The sequence below is a fragment of the Natator depressus genome, chromosome 7 (genome assembly GCF_965152275.1).
Source record: "Natator depressus isolate rNatDep1 chromosome 7, rNatDep2.hap1, whole genome shotgun sequence".
In the NCBI taxonomy this organism is placed as follows: domain Eukaryota; kingdom Metazoa; phylum Chordata; order Testudines; family Cheloniidae; genus Natator; species Natator depressus.
This window is the reverse complement of record NC_134240.1, coordinates 11,919,418-11,943,111: the sequence shown is the minus strand read 5'-3', so window position 1 is coordinate 11,943,111 and position 23,694 is coordinate 11,919,418. Positions and strand designations below refer to the sequence as shown.

At 39.2% G+C, this 23,694-nt stretch overlaps 1 protein-coding gene across 4 annotated transcripts in view; it reads left to right on the top strand.

Annotated features, from left to right (window-relative positions):
- Positions 1–23,694, top strand: part of CNTN3 (contactin 3) — a 251,633-nt gene that overhangs the window by 170,243 nt on the left and 57,696 nt on the right. For all 4 annotated transcript variants that reach the window (XM_074957507.1, XM_074957506.1, XM_074957505.1 and 1 more), the window contains 6 exons: positions 4,560–4,763; positions 5,109–5,211; positions 6,138–6,322; positions 17,157–17,293; positions 18,464–18,593; positions 19,922–20,072. In XM_074957507.1, coding sequence (XP_074813608.1) covers positions 4,560–4,763; positions 5,109–5,211; positions 6,138–6,322; positions 17,157–17,293; positions 18,464–18,593; positions 19,922–20,072 — 910 coding nt within the window. The remainder of the gene's footprint in view (positions 1–4,559; positions 4,764–5,108; positions 5,212–6,137; positions 6,323–17,156; positions 17,294–18,463; positions 18,594–19,921; positions 20,073–23,694) is intronic.

Below are 23,694 nucleotides of genomic sequence, written 5' to 3'. Positions count from 1 at the left end.
GGGGCGTCCAGGATTTCCAGGTTTATGGATCTTGGGTAGCAGATAGAATACCCCAGGTCGGGGTTCCAGGGGTGTGTCTGTGCGGATTTGTTGTTGTGCTTTTTCAGGGAGTTTCTTGAGCAAATGCTGTAGTTTCTTTTGGTAACCCTCAGTGGGATCAGAGGGTAATGGCTTGTAGAAAGTGGTGTTGGAGAGCTGCCGAGCAGCCTCTTGTTCATATTCCGACCTATTCATGATGATGACAGCACCTCCTTTGTCAGCCTTTTTGATTATGATGTCAGAGTTGTTTCTGAGGCTGTGGATGGCATTGTGTTCTGCATGGCTTAGGTTATGGGGCAAGTGATGCTGCTTTTCCACAGTTTCAGCCCGTGCACGTTGGCGGAAGCACTCTATGTAGAAGTCAATCTGCTGTTTCGACCTTCAGGAGGAGTCCACCTAGAATCCTTCTTTTTGTAGTGTTGGTAGGAAGGTCTCTGTGGATTAGTATGTTGTTCAGAGGTGTGTTGGAAATATTCCTTGAGTCGGAGATGTCGAAAAATAGGATTCTAGGTCACCACAGAACTGTATCATGTTCGTGGGGGTGGAGGGGCAGAAGGAGAGGCCCGAAGATAGGACAGATTCTTCTGCTGGGTTAAGAGTATAGTTGGATAGATTAACATTATTGCTGGGTGGGTTAAGGGAACCATTGCTGTGGCCCCATGTGGCATGTAGTAGTTTAGATAATTTAGTGTCCTTTTTCTTTTGTAGAGAAGCAAAGTGTGTGTTGTAAGTGGTAGTTGAGCAGGCACAGAGTGAGCCACTCCACAACAGTGGGTTTAATCTCGTCCCCTTTTTCCACAAAATAAGGTGGGGGATGCATGGGCTGATTTCTAATATTTTGCACTCTCTTTGTAGTTGCGTTCCCTGCTATACCTCTTCTGCCCCGCTCTGGTCTCCTGACCTATCATGTAAGGTGCACTCATTTTATATGCCTAATGGACACAGGTTACCCTTCTTCCCCACTTCTCATAAATTTTGATACATGATATTGTATCATGTAACAATTGCTAAATATACAGAGGGGGACGTTTTCAGAGGCGCTCAGTGTTGACCTAACTCTGGTCTCTTTGAAGTCAATGATAAAGTTCCCATTGCCTAAATCTGGGAGCAGAACTAGGCTCTTTTAGGTAAGTTTGAGCCCACATATATATTTTAAGGTTGGTAGGGACCATTGTCACTAGCTAGTCTGATCTCCTGCATGACAAAGATCATAGAATTTTGCCCAGTATATTCTTGCATCAATCTCAGTTAGCTGCCCTCCTCACTTAATCAAAATTCCTTTTTAAATCAGTGGGACTGTTGCTCCACCGTGCTCTTTTGAATCAGGCTTTCAATCCTTGTCTACAAAGAAAAGTTGTATTATTTATACTGATGTATTATATACATATGATTATATCACTATTGTAGCCCGATCTATAGATTATGTATTACTTATATTGATTACTTAAGAATTCACAGTAATCACACTGAGGTTTGACAGATTCTTGTCCCAAGATCAGGCCCAGTGTTATTAAAACTACTGTTCAGTTGGGAACCCTGACATGCACAATTGCAACACTCACACTTTAAGAACGCTTCTGTATTTACAGTAGTTTGTTAATACATTTAGCAAAATTACAAACACTCTAACCCAGCAAGATATTTAGAGATAATACAGCATGTATATCTGAACATCCATCTACAAAGTTCATGGGCCTCAAGCCTTATGCTAACTGCTGAAGCCAGTGTCTGACAGGATCCAGGCTAAAGCTCTAAATGCCCCATGGGCTACAGTATAACTGTTCTGTGTGGGGACACTTACGCTAGAATAAGTATCCACACGAGGTGGGGGGCAGGGATTATACTGGTATAAATAGTCTGGTTTAAATTCACGATTAAAACGTTTCTGTTTAGGCGAGGGATTATCGTCATATAAAGAGACATACTAAATGTTCATTAGGTTTCATGGGTATATTCTTTCAGTAATGAATGCCTCCTAATATAACAAAAGCCTAACACTTGAAAACAACATTCAGGCTCAATAGAAAGCAAAAAGTCTTGCTGTTAACATTGTCTATGACTTTGCTAATGGAGGGAGTTTAAATTTTAATAAAAGAAAATTAAACATAATTAGGAAATCCGTCCCATTTTGATGTCTGCTTTGTGTTACTTAGTACATAAATATTTTAATAATTTGCTTTATTCCAACTTTTGCCATACATATCATCTCCAGTGTTGTGACATTGTTTTTCTGATTCCCTGTTCTCTTGGAACTCGTTGGAATTTAGTTCTACAAATTATGTTAAATTCACATTCTCTCTTTTGATAGCTGCATTGAAATGATCACTACGTGCACAGCTGTGGATTTCTAATTAGCTGCGTGCAGAGAGGTACAATCTCTATTTGCAAAGGCAGGGCAAGTGCTATAAGGTATTTTAATACCAGGGTAGGTCAATCACATTATAATTAGCTCTAATTAGCACTCACAGAAGCTGTAACTTTTTAAAAAAGCTTTCAGCCAGGTGACACTCAGGTGAAAAATTGTTTGCTGCCTGCAAAACAATTAAAAATAATTAATTTCAATTCTGATTCTGAGGCATATGACTAAAAGGCAAGTACATTAGCTTGCAGAGGAAATGTGTTTTGCAAAGTAAAATTTAATACACAGAGCAGAATGTTCTCTAAAAGTGGTGATCAGTAAACCAATTACACTGTAATTGTAATGTTTGTCAAATTTAGTCCTGAGCTTTTGTTTAATGTTTAAATTGCAATTGTGCTTTAAAGTGACTGTGAAACTGGCATTATGAGATTCCAGGTCAAATTTGCTCACTTTGCTATAAAGCATATCCATCTATTTTATAACTGCCAGCCCAGCAAACTTTTTGTCTGGCTATTGGACAGATGTGTATTTTCCTTCAGCTGAGGTAAATGGACATAGCTCCTTTGACTTCCATGGAACTATGCCAGTTTACATGACTTAAGGATCTGACCCATATTCTGAATGATTAGTATTTACCTTTTCAGCTAAGGCTTGTGTCATTCTTGCTATTTGCACCTCCTTCCATTCATCCCAGGTCATTAGAAAACAAAGAGTTATAGGGCAGGACATTGCACTTAAATCATTTGTTTTCCTTTCATCTTTTTCCTCCTCCTTTTTTTATGTGTAGATATTTGTTTCTTTCCAAAATCTGGCAGTTCAGTGAGAGATTACAGATTGCACATTAACACAACCAGGCATATTGCTGTCTTTGCTGTCTGCTCCTCATTCATATAGTACACAAAATTCCATAGGGTAAAAGTTAGGAGACCATATTACATGATTAAGTACAATAAAGCTGCCTATCTAGAAAGAGACCATTTGAAAAGTTGATTTTTTTAAAAAATAATTGATGGAAACATTAAATAATTTGGGGATGGTGCTGCACTAGAATTATAGTGCTCTGGAAGTGTCTATGTCTACACTACTCACCGGATCGGCGGGCAGCGATCGATCCAGCGGGGATCGATTTATCTCGTCTAATCTAGACATGATAAATCGACCCCTGAGCGCTCTCTTGTCGACTCCTGTACTCCACTGCCGTGAGAGGCACAGGCGGAGTCAACGGGGGAGCGGCAGTAAAGTCGACTCACCGCTGTGAAGACACCACGGTAAGTTGATCTAAGTATGTCGACTTCAGCTATGTTATTCACATAGCTGAAGTTGTGTAACTTAGATCGATCCCCCCCCCACCCCAGTGTAGACCAGGGCTTAAGAATAAACATCTATTAATAACTGACAAACAAACTACATTTAAAATATGTAAAACCACAAAAACAATGGAAATTGACTTGTAAGTCTTATCCAACCCTGAAGTTCAGAGGAGCAGTTCTAAAATACTGTTCTTTATAAATCTGTGGTCATCTAGGACTTCACAGGTGTTACTATTCTGCACACCCGGGAAACTTTTCAGTGACGGTGAAGATAGAACTTGCACCCTCCTGCTACAAAAGCACAAATCCCGATCACTTGAGAATCTGTTAGCTTGTAATTATAGGTAATTATAGCTAGGGCTTCTGACACACTGGTGAGCAATTCTGATTCCATCCCACACGCACACACATGCAAACACATATATATTAATAGGTTTTCTATTCTCTTACTCTCTCTGCAAGCGTGTGTACCCCTGGTATTCAGAATTCATCAACAGCTAAGGAAGAAATATTGTGTGGGCCACTAGTTAAAGTACTGACTCCATATCATCGTCACTACAGTGTAAAGTAGGATACCACACCACATATTTGAAGCAGTGGATATAAGGTTTCCTGCCTGTGACTGTTTGGGAGCTGTGGAAGGTGATGGGGTAGGGAAATACTGGTGTATTTCTATATAAGTTTTCCCAGGTAAAATGGCCAGTCCCTCCTGATTGAGGCATAACTAACTACACCCAGATACCAGTATTTGCGAGAATATTGTACCTGCCAGTATGAAGCCCACTTCTTGTGCTATCAGGCAGACTGTGTGTATTACATTCATATTTCTTTTTTTTTTCAACACAAATTAGAACTGTCATTTGCTTGGATCTTCAATAAATATCCATCGTTTGTACAAGAGGACAGTCGCCGATTTGTGTCTCAAGAGACTGGGCATCTCTACATAGCTAAAGTGGAGCCATCAGATGTAGGAAATTACACCTGTGTTGGGACCAGCACTGTAACAAACACCAGAGTTCTCAGTTCACCAACCCCTCTAGTGCTGCGCACAGATGGTATGACTTCAATCTGAAACTGTATATTGATTAAAACTGCTATCTACATACACATAGTATCTGGACCATGCATTTTTGTCATATGTAGAGTAATCTTCCATGCATATCAAGAATAGTAGTTTCTAATCAAAAGATTCGTGCTGACTGTGAACTACTCTACTGTACACTTAAAATTATTTGTCTCATGGGAAGAAAATCCTGAGGCCCACGCATTTTTTTTTAAAACAGTGTGCATTTGATCAGAAGAGATGGATAGTTTGAACCTAACTTGCTGTAATGCTAAAGAAAAAGGCAGAGCTATACAAATAAAAACTACTGATCTTTTGTCCTTCTCGTAATTAACAGGTGTTATGGGTGAATATGAACCCAAAATAGAAGTTCAGTTTCCTGAGACACTTCCTGCAGCTAAAGGTTCAACAGTGAAACTGGAATGTTTTGCCCTAGGAAAGTAAGTTCTTATATACTTTATTATACTTAAAAACATGTATTTAGGCAACATAGCAATTTAAATATGACTTCAAGTTACCTTGAATAAAATCAATATGATGTTATATTAAATTTATTCAAACCATCCGTGGCATGCCAACACACATACATAGAATTCTCATTGTACTGTTAACTGATGCTGTCATAATACTTCTTTTCTTTGACTTCGTAAATATCCATAAAAACAGTTTCTTAGCACGTCATCATAGTTCTTTCCTCTTATCCAAACTTAATCCCTTCTGCTCTTCACAAATGGTTTGAGAACGAGTCTTAATTTATGCAAATGTATTTGCCAATTATTCTGTGGGTAATTTGATGAGAGCTTTGCCAAGTATTCATTAATTAGGGTGTGAGATTGGCAACCTAAATCACATAATACTGCTTGTGCTTATTGAATAGGTGACTGAAACTTTTAAAATCAGAGAATTAATGAACAGCAATTGAAGAATGCAAATTTCAAAAGTGCTGAGCCTTGTCCTATCTCTCTTCCCATGGAAGTCAATCATAAAACTGCCTTTGACTTCAGTGGGAAACCAACTCTACGATTTTTTGAAAATCCTATTCTAAAGTATTTCTGGAATGAAAGTACTGGGATTTGTAGAAAGTTTTACAAACACTGAACAGCCATCCAAATTATTGTGAATAATGGACAATTTGCCAACACAAATAATAGTGAACCAAACACAATGCATAGATTTGCAAATCAGTTTCTTCAGTATTCCACCATCTCTAATATATGTGGTATATTAGATAAAAATTGACTACAAACCTTTTTTCTTTAGTCAGTTTTGAGGTTATTTTAATTTCATAGTATGTATATAATGTTGCCAAATGAGTGTGTTTAAGCAAACTTTTTAAAAGTAACTAATCCCATAACTTTCTTTTTAGCCCAGTGCCTCAGATAAACTGGAGAAGAACTGATGGCCTGCCATTTCCAAGTAAAGTAAAGTTGAGGAAATCCAGTGGCATGATTGAAATTCCAAATTTCCAGCAGGAGGATGCAGGCCTCTATGAGTGCATTACTGAAAACTCAAGAGGGAAAAACATTGCAAGAGGACGTCTCACCTATTATGGTAGGAAGCTTTCCTCGTCACAAAATAAGAGTGCAATTTACGTAGGACAGACTATGGATACGTGATTTAATACAGTACCATAGAATTCCTGCAGTTAAAAATCAGGTGCCATCTAATTGCTACCTGAGAAGGAGAGAATCCCCACATCCCGTTCTGAAGTTTTTTGCTTAAACAGGCTTTATTCCAAGAGAAACAGTCTTTAAAGCTTCAAAAATAGGAAATGAGGGCTTTCTCCTGCTAAGAAAAGTCCATGTTCAGGAGTACTCCTGGAAGTGGTATGGGAGGAACTACATTGAATAAATTGTCTGTTGCAACAGAATAGTTAGTTACCTAAAACTCTAATTTTTTTTGATACTCTCATTGATGCATAGGTCAAAGCTTTCCAGTGGCCATAATAGTTTTGCAGACTACATGTGGAAGCCATACTTCCATTTAAATAAATAAGCAGATTTATTTAATAAATAAGCTACAGTGTTGGGGATAGGTTCATCCCTATTACTGATGGTTAAGACAAAAACAACAACTATACATATTATAAAGGTACAAAAGTTGTACAAGTTGATTCATTTGTTCTGCTTAGTGAAATCCATACCACAAAATCAAAGAGTCTTACCTGGTCTTTCTACTTTGATACTTGCTCTGTTGACATAAGTAGCAAACCAACCAGTCTATATTAAGGAAAGTGTATTTATATAACTTTTTTCTTTTGGCAGCTGGGGGATTGTTTGTAGATTAACACTGTTCTGTAACTGAAGATGCTACCTTCATGTGACTCTGATATTTACTTGTCACAGACTGTGATATCACAGCTCAGAAATCTTTCTGGTAAAGAAATGTAAGCTTAAAGTATATGCAGTTTAATCATCCAGTAAACTCCTGTGTCAGTTATTTGGAGTTCCTGAAGAAGTTAGTCTGAGAAGCACAGGGTGAGAAATTTAGTTAAAACTAGTGCAATATATTAAGGATTCAGAAAAGATCAATCATCTGCTAGAAAGCACCAATTCTGGTAAGATACATTATAATGCATGGTGGTGATACTAGTGCAGGTTGGCTGGTGTTTAAAGGTTTTATGAGTCTGAGATGCTTCTGTTACACATATGTGGTGAAATATGCACATAACGAATGAAGAATCTAATATGATTCACGGGGCGGGGTATATCCTCCTCTCACACAGTCACCACATTAACCTGCCCTCTTTTCTCATCAAAAAGTTTGATGTTTTTACTAATTATGACCCTCATTCCACAAAGCACTTAGTCTTGTGTTTGACTTTAAGCATGTGCTTAATTCTTATTGACCAATCAGATTTAGGGACATGCTTGAAGTTAATCATGTGCTTAAGTACTTTGCTGAATAAGGTTGGACTGGGGCTTAAAGTTAAGTATATTCTAAGTGTTTTTCTGAGTCTGGGCCTGTTTTATCTGTAAATACTATATTGGAGGGGTGAGCATATTTCCTTGTGCTTATTACAAATGCCATGCACACCAGTGGCACTGTATAAATAATGGAGCAGGTGGTGTTATTCTAATTCAGCACCGGGTTCTTAATCACTACTTTCAACACTTTTCTGAAGTTGCTAATTAAAATAGATATCTAAAACAAATATTCTTGACTCTTTTGTAATGTCACTAAGATCATATTAATCCTCTTAATTATTTCTTTCCTGAAGGAGTTTATTCGGGGATGATCCAGCATCAAGTTAACAACTTATTTTTCTTTCCATAGTTCTAACATGTTTAATACCTGATTTCTCCACACTACAGTCCTTGTCTTTTAAAAATTGAAAACTTAGGTCAGATACTGCTCTAATTTATTATATCATCATGACATAGATAGAGTCCCCGCACCTTCAGTGTTGTGCTCCGTTACGATCACCCCCATCCTATAAAACATCAGTTAAGATGTTTGGAGGCATGGAGACGCTTCCAAATGAGGAGAGGTGAAAAAGATTACTTTTATGTAGATTAGAGATAAATAAGAGGTGACAAGATAAAAGTACCTAAAATAAGTATAGATATCTGTGAATTCCTCTTTACCCTATCTCGTCATGCAAAAAAAGTCACAAAATAAAATTAGTAGCCAACACATTTTAAAATGATCAAAGGAAATGCATTTTAAACACAAAATGAGCCAGTGGAACTCAACTGATGCAACTATTATTGAGGCAAAGAGCTTAATGGAGGGGCACAATTCCCTCCCTTTTCCTTTCTTGCTCCTTAGGTTCGGCATTTTTCTGCTGGTCTATAATAGCAATACATTACTATTGTGCTGGCCAGCACGTTCGCAGCAAAACCAAGGCTCTGTCCATTCCCTGGCCACTCGCTTAGGAGAGCAATGGGTGAACAGCAGCCTCCCTATTTCTGCTCACCTGGACCCAAGGTCTGGCAAGCGTAAGGTGAAAGGAGGATTTACACCCTTATGCAGGTGTATAGACCAAGAGACAGTCAACCCCCTTATAAATTGTTGGTGTGTAAGCTGCTGGTGATCTGGGTCTGCAGTAATGTAATGGTAAAGCTACATTGAGATTGCAGTATCTTTGAAAATAGAGCATTGCCAGAGCAATCGAATTATATACACTCTAAAATAGTAGCGCTTTTGTCAGATAACCTCAATCTGTCTTGTTCACAGAGATTTCTTCACAACATTAATTACAAAACTAAAAATAAACAAATTAACATTGATGAGTTGCTGAGCTTGATCAACTTGAAACTTAATCATCAATGGTATCTAATGATTTAATTGCTTTGCTACTGACACAGATTGTTAATCTTTTTATGTACTAACAATTTCCCCAGTTATTAAAAATTACAAAAGATAAGTCTGATTGCTGGAGGTATTGAAGGCAGTTTATGGGGGTTTTTTGCGGTGTGCTTTTGGTTACAGAGGATGGGGCACCTCCAGGTGGTAACCCCAAAAACTCACTTATTTTGCCAAAAAAAAAAAAGAGGCAAATTAATGCTTAGTCATTTAGTTTTGTATATACAAATAAGCTCATCACTTCCATAGACATGGTGGTAAAGTAGCTTGAGAGTCAGAGCCTGAGATTGGGAAAAATATTGCACTGTTATCTAGAAAAGCAGAGAAGAAATTTTCCATTTTGCCGAATGTCATAAGGTGGTAATTTTGGTTCAACTGTTGTAACTAATTTTTCTACTAACGTATTGCCTGACTACTGGGTCAGCAGAAAACACAGGCCAGTACAGTTGAGTTTTTCACCCCAGTTCCCTCCATGTCTTCCCTGTAGGGAGTTCCCCATCTCTATGCAACTGGGAACAGACCAAATCTTTGCTCAGAGCCTGGTCTTAAGATCCCCCTCAGGAGGAACTCCCTACCATTCTCTGCGTTGGCTCCATGGCTCCCTTTGTCACAGAGTTTTCATGAGGTTTTAGACAAGAGGAATAAGTTCCTCCCTTTGTCCAGGAGGAGAATCTTCAAATTACCTTATCTTGGGAAATGTTCCCTATGAAGCTACTGCTTCTCGAGGTTCCAGCAGGGGCATTACACATTAGGAGGAGGCCATTGCTGTCTTGAGAGTTGAAAGACCAAGGATGAGATTGTCTGAAAACCATCCGACTCCAAAAGCTCCTCTTGATTTTTCCAAGTCTGGGCAGATTTCCCTGTTTATGTGTGGAGTTTCATGGTGTGCCCTCATCTGGGTGTGAACTACTGCAGAAAATGGATGTTTGACATAATCAGGGGAGGATATAAAATAGAACTCATTGATTGTCCTGGGGGGCAAGTTTATCCATTCCCAGAATTTTTAATTAAAATAAAACAGCACTATCAACAAGTCCTTCATAGCATCAAAAGCTGTAGGGACCAATAGTTTCTCCTGCATAATGGAAGATAGAACCAGTTCTGCAGAGAGACAGATATTTTGGTAAGGTCACAAGATTTTGTGGTACCAAAGAGAAAACAAAGTGATGTAGTCCATTTTAGATCTCAGATCTCCTAACAAGATCAATATTCCAGGTGGAAATCCATCATTACATTATCTTCCCAAAATTTCAGAAAGTGGAAATAAACTTCTTGGAGATCTATTGAAGATATGATCAGGGAGAGTCAGCCAGAGATACTTCAGCTTTTGCTACAACAAGAAGCATTTTCAATATAGAATACTTCCCTTGTAGTGTTATAACTGGTATACAGGTATTCTCAAATGCCCTTTCATACCTCCATTCAGATGACAAACTTCTCATCATGTCACACATGGCCCAGCAGCCAACACTGAAAGCCTTTGGGAGCAAGTGTGAGCAAACAAATGGATGGGCCAATTAAAGCCCTCGCAAAATTCCCCATCTGAGTTATCAGCTAAGAAAAACTTTATTTTAGAAGAGAAATGGAAGAAGGTATTACCTGATTCCTCAGGGTTCTGCACTAAAAAGGAAACTCACAGTCAGCTGGCTCAGCAAAATGCACTTTGAACTGAGGCTGTACAGTGTCCCGTTTAGCCTTTTGGCACATCGTGGGCCAGAAGGGAAGCCTATTTATGAATCTATTTGCATTCAAATCCAGGTAGAAAACCAAAAGAGGTATTGCATGAGGAAAAGAGTGGTTCTGTTATCTCAGAAGTGGGCTAAAAGGCCTCCTTTCTGCCTTTTTCCCCTGTCAGCCACTGAGAGTAAAGAATATTGTGAAGGAACAGGCCAAAGTGATTTTATTCACCTTCTTGTTAACCCTCAGAAGGTCTTGGTTCTCAGTCCTGATTTAAATATATCTGGAACTGCTTCTCAGACTCCCAATACACACTCGCACATAACAGTGCAACAGGGACTTATCCCTGTCCCAAACCAAAATCTAGCACTGCCTTACCCATCATCTGGGAAGCTAAGAGGAAGGTTTGAACTACCATCATGCATTTGAGAACGTGATACACAGCCTGTTAGTATTTCAGGGGAAATTCACAAATGATATCAATTTATCACTTGATGTAACAAGGGGCACACATCGGGATAAGCCAACTGATGATGGGGCTCAAAGCCAACATTTCTTGGAAAGACAAGTCAGACTGCAGGTACATTGCACTGTAAGATACCCAAAAGAGTCTTTCATCACTGTCACATAACAAATTCCTGAGGACCACAACTCTGACAAAATGCAGATTGCTATCATGATCTTGATCTGTGTACTACAAATCCTAATAAAACCCACTTTCAGCTTCACAGTGATAGGTCTCTTACTTGTCTCACTGAAAAGGTGTTGTCTACTCACCGCTTCCTTGTCCCAGGGGGTTTCAGAGCTTGGTTTGCTCTCAGTGAAACCTCAGTGAAACCATGGTCTATCAAACGTGGTAGTTTTGTGAACTAACCAGGCCTCCATCCCCAAGGTCACCACAATCTTTCTCCTATAATAGGAAGTGGTGTTTGTTGTCCTTCTGGAGGAATCTGAATATCCTAAACAAGTAAAATGCATAAGTTAATGCAAACAGAGCCTAGAGGAGAGTAAAGATGTATGTAGCTGAGGTACTCAAATCTTCTGGTTTAACTCCTCTCATTACCAGACACTATTAAAAAAAAATGTTTTTGGGGGGTGGGGGGGTGGGGATGGAGAGATCATATTCATCCTATGAGGAAGTACGTAAGACTACTATTACCATGGTCTTACATCCACACTTTCTCAAACCTTATGGAGTTCACACCCTCACACCTGCTAATGCACCATTTCGTGGAAGGGTATTGTGGAAAAGGGTACCCTAGTAACCCTTACATTCTTACATGGTTAAACTGAATCCTTCGCCCTGTCTAGAAATGATATGCTGTTTTCTGTATCCTACTGTGTAGAGTGTCTGGCATGGAGGGGACTCAGAAAGGGAAAATTCTGTCTTACCTGCGAGTTTTTATTCTAGGACCCTCTATGTCAGTCTGACCCTCCCTCAGAGGATTGCATTATGTCCTTTTTTTCCCATTGCTATTGCTCACTTGTTAAGTAGTTTTAAAGAAAAGAGGGTGTTCCTTAAATTTCATGTTAAGGCTCTGCTGCAAATGGTGTGAGTTGAATAGTGCCTTTGAACTTATAGTTAGTATTGTTCAGCTTTGGAATCTATTGTTCTAAAGAGTTCTTCCTTGCGGGGTCATCCTGAGCCCAGGCTCAGAGTAAAGGTCTGGTTTGCTCCCAATAGCTGTGGAGACAGACAACAAGCTGCAGTGAAAACTGATGTGGAGTGTCCTAGAATGAAAATTTACAGACAAGACAGAACTTTCCCTTTCTCGGGAATTCAGAAAATGATTAATTTTATAGCTATAAGCATCAAAGAACTTGGCTACTTTACACCTACTTTGTAGGAATGCTTTCAAATGAGGGTATATAGCAGATGTGAAATATTGCACATGTATGGATCCATCGATAATACAAGTACTGTTGCCTGTTTTACATAAATATTTAGGTATGCAAAGTGCAAGAACCATGCAGACATCTATGCTCAGGCTTTCATAGTGCAAGAAGCTTTAGCATAAATGGCTCTTTTTGTAACTTCAGTTTAATAATTTAGCTTTTGTGATGTATATAAATGTGATGATAGGAAGATAATAAGTTTGTGTGAAGCAGAGATGAACCTGTGTTATATTTGAGGAATGCCTCAATAAAGAGGACAGTTGAAAGTGCATTCCTTAGGCTACAAGAGGTTTTTCAGTAGAACGGTATCTGCTGAGATAGGGCATAAACAAGACCTACAGTTTCTCTGTTCCCAGTAGCAGTTCTCCCTTGGACTCCCCTGGAATCTCATTGCTTAAAAGCCCCATTCACTGTTCCTGCCTCAGCCCTTGGGATTTTCACCTGGGAAACTCCTTTCTTCAAGGTTGCTCACCTAGCATCACATAGTCCTAAAAGATGGTCTGGTCATTAACACTTATTTACACAGCTAGTCTGCAAAACAAATGAACCTCAGAAAGATTTCACAGAGGATGAGACAGAAGAGAGTGGTTTAAACTACATAATCCCCTTAACTGCCAGATGTGTACTGCGTGGTTAATTTTAACTCTTTACATGAGAGTTTCATCCCATGTACTTATACATCAGTGACCTGTAACAGGTATGATATTAGCACCTGTTAGCATAACATTATACTGTATTATTTTAATTAATTATTGTAATGAGTCCAATGTAATACACTGTCAAAACAACATCTTTTGAGAAATATAGACCTGGAGGTATATTACATTACAGAAACGGGTGAACTGCTTTGTATAAAAAGAACACCAACCCAAATCTTCATCCAAATGGCAGACTACCAGTCCTGTGGCTAAGACACTGGCCTGAGAATCAGAAGATCTGGTTTCAGTTCTCAGCTGCCCTGTAGGCTGCCTATGTGACCAAAGGCAAGTCATTAGTTTCTCAGAGCTGAATTCATCCCTGGTGTAACTCCATTGTAGTCACCATCTCAACAGGAATTCATTAGGCCCTTTCTGCCACAGTACTAGAGCGAGTGGAAATTTTTCCAACCCAAAGTGCCCTTTTTGCAAAACTGAATTTTTTTTTGTGAGAACATTTCATTTTTTACTAAAAATTTTGATGTTTCTATTGGGAAAATCCAAATGATGGCTTCCCACCTGGGAGGCTTGTGTCACTTTTATTTTTCTACAAATGAAACTGACAAAATCTTTCCCAGAAGGCTGCTGAGGCTGAGCATCCTAACTCTGACCTCTCGGTCTTCCCCCAGCTCTGGGGACAGAGAGGCAGAAGGCAGCCGGGAGACCAAAACATCCCATTTTGTTTCTCCCAAAAGAGAATTATTTTAGAAAACCCATCCTATGAAAAATTTTGCAATTGTTGATGTTTCATCTCCGTTTAAGATTTTTTTCAAAAGCTTGAACTATTTCATAGGAATAGATTTCCATTTTCCAGCCAGCTGTACTCAGAACCCCATCTATAAAATGTGGATATTTCCCTACCTTGCCAAGGAGTTGTGAAGATTAATGTTGGTGAGGTGCTGATTTGGGGTCCCAAATCATTCTTGAAAAAGGGTCTTAAGCTTCTAGGTCATTCAGCATTTTCAAAAACTTTACCCAAATCTTTTTCCAACAGTCAAAACATTTCCAGGAACTGTTATTCTTCGTTTCCCCACAACCTGGCATTGTCTGAATGTGGAAAGATGTGTCTATCTTGAGCAATGCTCTTTTCATAACATTTCTGGTGCGGATGTTTATCTGAACCTTTTCATATTCACCCATCATTATTTTATACTGCAGAATGCAGTAATGCTGGGTTCTCTAGGGGTCTGGGTCAACAAGTTAATAGTGACTCTGTTCATATTTTCTATGTAAAATGCTCAGAAGAAGGTGTGAGGTACTTCACTTTTTAAAATGCAGCTTTCACCCAGTAAGATTGAGTACATTAAGAAGTTAAAAATGAAAGTACTTTTCATTTATCACTGATAGCCATCTTCCAATGGTAAATTACTTATCCCCTTCCCAATCAAAGCTAAACTGGACAAGTACATAAGGTACCAATTCTGTAAACTTAGGTTCTGGCAGAACATTATAAGAAGGAGAATCAAATTCCAGACAACCTTCTTTTTTCAGAAGAAAATAACAATTGCAGAAAATCCATAAAATCAAGAAAGTTATTGGTTTGAGCCCTGGCAGTCTTATTTTAGCTAAGTATTACACAACCCTACATCTGGTTTTTGCAAATGCAAAGTCCAGGGTTTGTCTGTTGTGAGAGAAATAGCATATATGAGAATTCAGACTTAATACAAACTTTACTTATTTCTGTTTCAAATGGAATTCATAATAATAACCTGACAAGTAACTTTCTGCTTTTCAGTGGAGAGCTACTAAAGGGCCAGGTAATTATTACCTTTTACCCAGTTAGCTTGTAACTGGCAGTTCCCCTTGTTTACAAAGGAAAGGGGTGACAGCTGTCATATATCTAAATTTATTTCAAGAAATGCTTAAGAGGACACAGTGTGAATGGTTCCTTTCTTTTGTGAGCTAATTGGTTATTTTTACGGTCCTTCTTCAGGCCACCTTCTGGATGGCGTGCCATTTGTCACCCACGGCGGTTTTCCCCAGGGCATTAGGGTAGGGCAGTTTCCTCACAACTTGCCTTTAATAGGCAGCAGATTTAAAACAAACAGAAGGAAGTACTTCTTCTCACAACACACAGTCAACCTGTGGAACTCCTTGCCAGAGGATGTTGTGAAGGCCAAGACTATAACAGGTTTAAAAAAAGAACTAGATAAGCTCATGGAGGATAGGTCCATCAATGCCTATTAGCCAGGATGGACAAGGATGGTGTTCCTAGCCTCTGTTTGCCAGAAGCTGGGAATGGGCGACAGGGGATGGATCACTTGATGATTACTTGCTCTGTTCCTTCACTCTGGGGCACCTGGCATTGGCCACTGTCGGAAGACAGGATAGTGGGGTAGATGGACCTCTGCTCTGACCCAGTGTGGCCATTTTTATGCCTTGTGTTTTTCCAGTTCTTGTTATTTTGGGGGTTTGCATTGCATATGGTTGCAACAATGGATATTTTAAGGAGACTACTTGGTCTATGCAAGACTTTCCAAACTGATATTCAGTCCAAAGCTTGTTCACTACAGTATAGTTGGACCATGCTGTCTGTATCCAGGTCACAATGCCTGCCTGAGAGCCCCAAATGAGGTGCTGTAAGGTGAAGCAAGCTAGCATTATCAACCATAAAGATGAAGGTAAAGGTGGAAGGCCTTGCATTTTGGGTCAGCAAGCCAGTTCAGGAAGCTAAATGTTTCCGTACTCTGAGACTGATCAACTATGAGAAAAAAAGTCATGATGTCAACAGGCTATGTAGCCATGACTTGTCTACCTGTATCTAAAGAAGCTTGCAAGCATATAGTATTGTGACAGCAATGTCACTGTCTGATGCTTGACTGCAGTTGCAGCTCCCACGACTATGAGAACTGGAGAGTTCAGAGCCCTTTGTATCTTACGTATCTTGTTTAATCCATTTTCTGTTTTTGTCGTTTGTTTTTATTAATTGAGAGACGTCCTAGCTTTTTATTATTTTAGAGTGTGAGTATGTGGTTATGTGCATGAATGTATGTGTAACCATCCATAAAGACCACATGGGGAAAGGATAATCTACATTTAAGTAGCCCTAAAATTTTGCCTGAAAATCATTGAATGTATGTGTTCCTAGTTCTATAAAAGCATCCAGAGAAATTAAATTGTCAGCAATATAATGTTAAGTGAGAGCTGTGAAACTTTTGCTTATTAGAAAGTTTGATTAAAGTCTGCATTTGTATTAGGAGGAAATGGATTATTCCTCATACATAATAGTGAAATCTGAGAAGAAAGTTTAAATTGGCTTTTGATGTTGTGATTTACATGTAAACAATAATTTGGTTTCTGTATTAAAATATTCACCCAGTTGTGTTTTGAGTACACTGCCATAGGAAAAAGCCATCACTTGGAGTTTAGAAATAAACGGACAGCCACCTCTTTAGATTTCCTGGTTTAAGTGTGTATTAATTTAATGATTTAACTAAACTGATTATTGAATTCCAATATTGGTGCTAATTTGTCTATTTACACTTATTTTGACCTCAATTTCTTACTGTATTGTTTAACACTTAATTAGTGTAGTAATATTTTAGTACTTAGTGATATATTTAGCCTTAGTGATGCATTTTCTTAATTTTATTTTTTGTTTGCTTATCAGCTTTAATCAAATTAATTTAAAAAAGACATTGAGTCATATTTCTTTCAGTAAGCAACCCAGGTCAGACCATAGAGAATCTTTGGGCACCAGCTGATCCACCTAGGAGCCTAATCCACTTTCTAAATTAACCCTTTTGTTAGATAATTGAACAGTAATTTGCAGTTTGTTTGGGCTTTCTTGTTTTGTATTTCTTATGTAGCAAAACCTCACTGGGTCCAGATTATAAAAGATATTGAAGCTGCAGTGGAGGACAGTTTATACTGGGAATGTAGGGCAAATGGGAAGCCCAAACCATCCTACAGATGGACAAAGAATGGAAACACTCTAGCATTAGAGGTAAAGTAGGTTTTTTTCTTTGTTTGTTTGACTTTTTTTAAGTAAAGTCATATGAAATTAAGATCCCTACGTATTAACTGCTAAGAGTTCATTGAAGTCCGTGGAATTAACCAGGCCGGTAGGGTGGCCAACTTTCTAATTTATGAAAACCGGACACAGAGCACCGGAACCTCCCCCACCCCTGGCTCTGCCTTTCCCCAAGGCCCCACTCCTTATTCCACCTCTTTTACTCGAGGCCCTGCCCCCCGCTCCTCTTTCCCCCCCACCCACTGCTTGCTTCTCTCTCCACCACCCTCCCTCTGCCAGCTGAGCAGGGCTCTAGGGGTGGAGGGGTGACTGGGGCAGGGTGCGGGAGGGAGAGCCATGCTCTGGGGTGGGGAGGTAGGGCGGGGGAGCCACGCTCTGGGGGTGGGGCAGGAGACGGGGGCAGGGTGGGGGAGGGGGAGCCACGCTCTGGGGGTGGAGGGGTGAGTGGGGCGGGACAGAGAAGCCACAGTACCTCTCTCCACCGGAGCCATTGCTGAGTGCTCCTCCAGGCTCCAGCAGCAGCTGTGGCTCTTCCTGTCCCCCAGTGTCGGAGGCCAGTTACTGTGGGTAACTGGACTTTCAGTGTCTGAAACTGAAAGGACACTGCCAGGTTCCCTTTTTGACTGGACTTTCTGGTCGAAAACCGGACGCCTGGCAACCCAACAGTCCAGAGAAGCCTCAAAAATGACTTATGGTATATTTATACCTTAACTGCTAGAAAATAATCATACAGTATTTGCACCACTAGGAGGGGAATGTGTTATACTGCAAAAACCCCATGATTTGGGAGGCCTAACTCATAATTTCTGAGTACTTGCCGTTGGCAGTAAGGCACTTTGCTAGTCATAATCACAAGTGACAAAGTTAAGATCCATAACTGGATTTCCTTAGTGTGGGGAAGATTTGGTGTCTGATTCAGGCCTTTTTCTCCTTAGATGGCACCATAAAGCTCTATTTGTCTCATTAAAACCATCATTACGTCATTCCCAAAGTATGGAGTTCACCCCTGTGCCCTACATAAATCCCTCTTTGGACCTCGTAATGGGACTTACGCAAACTCTCTGCACATCGATGAATTCCACCCCTTTTATTTATTTCCTGTAAAACGTAATGTACATTAAAAGTTTTTTTCTTAATATCCAGGGGAGGATCCAAACTGAAGGTGGTACACTTATAATAACAAACCTAAATCTGACAGATTCTGGCATATACCAGTGCATAGCTGAAAACAAACATGGAGTGATATATTCCAGTGCAGAGCTCAGGGTTGTTGGTAAGATTAATTTTTCTTTCTACGGGGCAGGGGGAAGGCACAGAAAAATAACTTTTTGCCATTACTGCTGCAGCTAGTAACATGCACATGATCTCAAATTTTTAACTCACTCAGATGCATTCAACAAAATAAACATTTTTATTACAGCAGATAACTTCTTATCCACAGTGCTGAGGAGTTTACTCACCTGGTTCTAAAGGATTTGCTGGAAATAGCCACCATATTTACAGCCCAGTCATTCACTGCTTTAAACCGAGGAGACGGAGATAAATTATTAATTAGGGGGAGAGCAGAGACAAAGTCTTGGATGCAAGCCCAAAGATTAAAACTAATCACATGATCTGGAAGCCACGTTGGCTCAGCACATTAGTCAGTAACGCTGACCTTCTGCATCCGGACTCCACTATTTCCAGGAGATAAATGTCATTTCAAAGCAATAAGCTGGTTGTATGTGCTACTTTCCTTGATCGTCGGGATAAGGGTCTGTCATTTTATGGTTCAGGTGATCTGTGCTCATTTTAAAAACAAATGACAGTCACTTACTAGAATGAAACATTGAACTTGCAAAGTGTCATGGGGAATTCAAATGCTTTCATGCTTTTTACTTTTAAGGCGAGGGAGAGTGATTTGGAAAATTAATTGGAATGAGGCCTATGTAAAAAGGTATGTTTTCTGAAAACAAACTAGTTCCCTTCCAATGATAAGGTTCAGAGTCAATCACTGAACCCAGCCTCAGCTTCCTAAAAATTGGATTTCCATTTAAAGTTCAGTGATTAGCATTGTTCTATGTCATGCCCATTTATTGAACTGTTAATTAATATGGAATATACTTCTACAGTCCAAGCAGTTTCATAATCCTGAGGCCCAGACTAGTGATCTGACACAAGACGAGGAGTCAGGAAATTCTTTGAGTTCTAATACAGGTCCTGGTGTTGAGTCCAAGTGATCTTGGGAAAATCCCTTCAGCCCAGATTCATCAAAGCTCTTGAGCATATACTTAAAGTTATGCATGTTCTTAAACATGACCAACTTCAGTAGGACTTAACCATATGTTTAAGTCCCAGTTAAGTCAGTGGGACCTTAAACCCATGCTTAAACCTCAGCATGTGCTTAAGTGCTTTGCAGGATCAAGGCCTTAACTTTTGTGTCCCAGTACCTCAAGTTGTAAAAAGGAGAAATAATACAGGAGTACTGTTTGAATTAACTGCTTAATTGATGTTTGTAAATACACTTAGAAGCTGAGAAGTGCCATATAAATGCTCAATAGTGGTATCATTAATATAATGTCAACCAGTTTTATTTCACTGTTAACATTCCCTCTGTTTTAGCTTCTGCTCCAGATTTCTCCAAGAACCTAATGAAGAAACTGATTCAGGTTCAGATAGGCAGCACAGTAAATTTTGAGTGCAAGCCAAAAGCTTCCCCTAAGGCAATTTGCTCCTGGAAGAAGGGAAGCGAGCTGCTACAGGAAAATGAAAGGTATTATACCAGTAATGGTGTATTTGTTTTAATCTTACAAATTAGAAGATTATTTGTTTATAACCTGCAAATTCCTTTTTAAGGACAGCTATGTAATGGTATCACTTTCAAATCCAAACAGTAACTGGGCAGAATCTTATCTAATATCTGTCTCGGTTTTAATAATTGATAATAACAATATCTACCTTTTATATAGCCTTTATACCGTGTTTATTGCCATTCTATCTGAGAATATTCTGCTCTGGGATACAAGCATGCAGCTTTCATTGAAGTCAGTGGGCCAACTTCTGCTCTCTGTTTCACAGGAGTAATGGAGAACGGACTTTGGCCCAGGGCAGTGGCACCTTGGCAAGTCTATGTGAGACTTGGAAATGTACTGTAATTACAAAACCTGTAATATAACATGCAAATATTTGGACTTGCAAAATCCTTTAGACAAAATCTCTCACAAGTGGAGAGTAAGAAAAGAGGTTTGGGGTGAGAAACATAAAGTAGTGTCAGAGTGAGAATTTGGCTCAGAAACAAAAAACAGGAATAAATGGTCGATTTTCATCATGGCAAAAGGTTAATAGTGGGGTAGCCTTGGGTCCTGCACTTAAGACAGCTGCTGTTTAATGTATTTATTAACGATCTGGAAAAGGGAGTGACCAGCATGGTTCAAATTTGCAGATGACACAAAATTAGTCAGGTTAGTCCATTTTACTCCAGAAGGAGCTAATAAAGCTAGGCAGCTGGGTTGAACAGTGACAGATGAAAATCAGTGCTAAGTAATGCAGGCTAATACACATTGGAACAGAAAACTCGAATTGCTCATACACAATGTTGTAAAGTTTAACTATAACCACTTAGGGAAAAGATGGGGACATCACTGTTTACAGCTCAATGAAAAAAATCTGCTCAACGTGCACCATATATCAAAAAAAAAAAAAACCCACAGAATTATGATATGTAAAGAATGCGATATAAAATATTACAATGCTGTTACATAAACTGATGTTGTTCCCTTACCATGAATACTGTGTTCAGTTCTGATCACCTTTTCATAAAAATATACGCAGAAATAGAAGTGGATGAGAGATGGCTGATGAAAATGATTAGAAGCATGGAAAGGCTTTCATATGAGCAGAAACTGAAAAGATTAGGACTGCTTGATTTAGAGAAGAGCTAAACAAAATGGGTCAGAATAGAAGTAGATGACATAATGAATGGTGAGCAGAGGATTATCAGGCATTTCTGTATACCCTTTCTCATAATATAATGAAATTGAAAAGCAACAAATGGAAAACTAATAAAAGGAAATACTTTATTAACACAGCACATGACGAGCCTGTGGAGCTCCCTGCCACAGAATATCATTGAGATCAAGCAGATTTCAAATAAAAATTAGGGGTGCAATTTTTTCAGAAGCTTTTAACATTGACCTAACTCCGCTCCCCTTGAAGTCCATGGTAATTTGCTTCAAGGGAGACAGAGTAAGGCCAATGCTAAATGCTTTGAAAAATACCATTGTATCATAAACGTCTAATGAGAACATCCACAGTTACCTTTTTTTATCCTATCTAATGCATAAAGAACGTGAACCCTCATGCTTTTGGGCAGAAACCAACTAACGAATGGAGTTTCCCCAGGGGCAGGTAATTCCATAATGTCCTTATGGCATCCTTTTCACAAGCAGCTGGCACTGCTCATGGTTGAGGGTAGGATACTGGACTGGATGGAGCACTGGTCTGATCCGGTGTGGCAGTTCTTATGTAAACGTCCCTGTTTCCTGAAGACAGAATTTAGCCTTAATTAGGAGTTATATTTGACTCAGTGATAATGGTCCAGTCTGTCTGTCATAGTGTAGGGGAGACAGAGCCCTCACATTTTAATCCTTTGCCCTTTTAATCCTTTGATGGGTGTGGAGAGAGTTGAAATATAGTTATGGAATTTTAAGTTTTCAAGGTCTCTCACCACTCCCATGCCATCCCTGCTGAATGAGTAATTAAAGAGGCAGCATTTTCTCACTGTGTGACAAGTGGCTCTGCTTACTACATTCAGACTTAACAGAGTCAAGAACCATCAGTCTAGAAGCAGCAGATACTCTTGTAAATGCTTGATGTCTAACTAGTTTAGCAGGATGCACTGAAATATTCCAGAGACCAGATACATTTCCTGAACAAACTATCTTCCTGCTTTACATATTTCAACCTCTCCTGTTAAAACCGAATATTGCATTCTTTTATTGGGCTCTCACAGCATTGAGATACACAGAATTGTTCATGCATGTGCTGAATTCCATGTGCACATAATCTGCATTTAAAAAAAAAGTCTGAAAAAATGTACACAGTTGTTTTACATATATAAATTAGTACATGAGCTTAAATTTACCACTGACATAAATGAATGAATTTTGCCCAATTAAACAGCATTGAATATGGCCTGGTGTTCTCAAAGTGCTGTGACGTATAAATGCTGGGTATTAATAATAATAATTAGTTCAGTAGTGGTACTATTACTATTGTAAATACGGGATGAATAAATATAACTGACTGTAAATGAAAAATGGAACAAAAGCATGTCCAAAACAATAAGAAAAATCACCGTGCCCCCTTGTACAAGATTATACAGAAACCAAATGATTAACAATAAGCAGTGCCAGCTAAGTAACTAAATGTGGGGCCAGGGGAGGGAGTTTTTATACTTTCTTGGTGACAGCTTTGTGGTTTATTTATACTTTGCTAAGAAAATAGACTGCTTCCTACAATAATTAAATAAAAGCCCCACCTAAGAACAGGTATTCAAAAATTGTCAGATCAGTTTGCATTTACCAGATCTTTTATGTGTTCAGTTAAAAATTGTACATGCTCAGTGGTTCAGTTCCACTGACTCAGAGCACAGGAAAATGCAGCTCTTTCTACCCTGGAAGAGTAGATGCAGAGGTACATTTGCTTTGTGTTTCTTAAGCCTTGGGGGAGCACTGCTGTTCTCAGCATTCTCCCTTACACCTCACCATTTGTATATAGCAGGTGCTCCAAGATGTGATCACAGGCAGGAAGAAAACCTTTGTGGGACACTTAGTGACCAGCAGAAAGAGTTCTGGGCTGGCTGAGAGCCATGAAAAAGGGTGGGCTGCAGAATGTGTTTGTTGTAACGTTCTGGCATCAAATGTCCTAGATCAAGTGAGAGAGGGGATGTGACTGTCGGTGGAGGTGCACTTGAGAGGCCTTAGATGAGCATAGGGAAGCTGTTCTGACGGCTTTGATTTTATGGGGTGGTTCAGAATGCTGATTCTAATTTCTTGTACGTATGCATCCAGGGAACCTTGTTTACTGTGTTAGGTTTTGCAGAGCTTAACTTGCTGCTGGCAAGGTATTCTAGTTCAGGAGAAAATCACATGGTCTTATTTAAAACTTTGCTAGTACTGTCACGTTTTTGTTGGGAAATTAATTTAAATATTTTTAAACCCAGAAAATTGGGCAAGGTGTTTCATAGCTATTTTGTGGACGTGGCTCAGAGATGTTACCTTTATTATTTGTTACATACATCAAACTCGAGATGGACCAGAACCAAAAACCCAACACCCTTGAGCTTTGAAGAGTCAGCAGCTTTTTGTTCTGTGCAATTCTCACTCCTCTCTTTA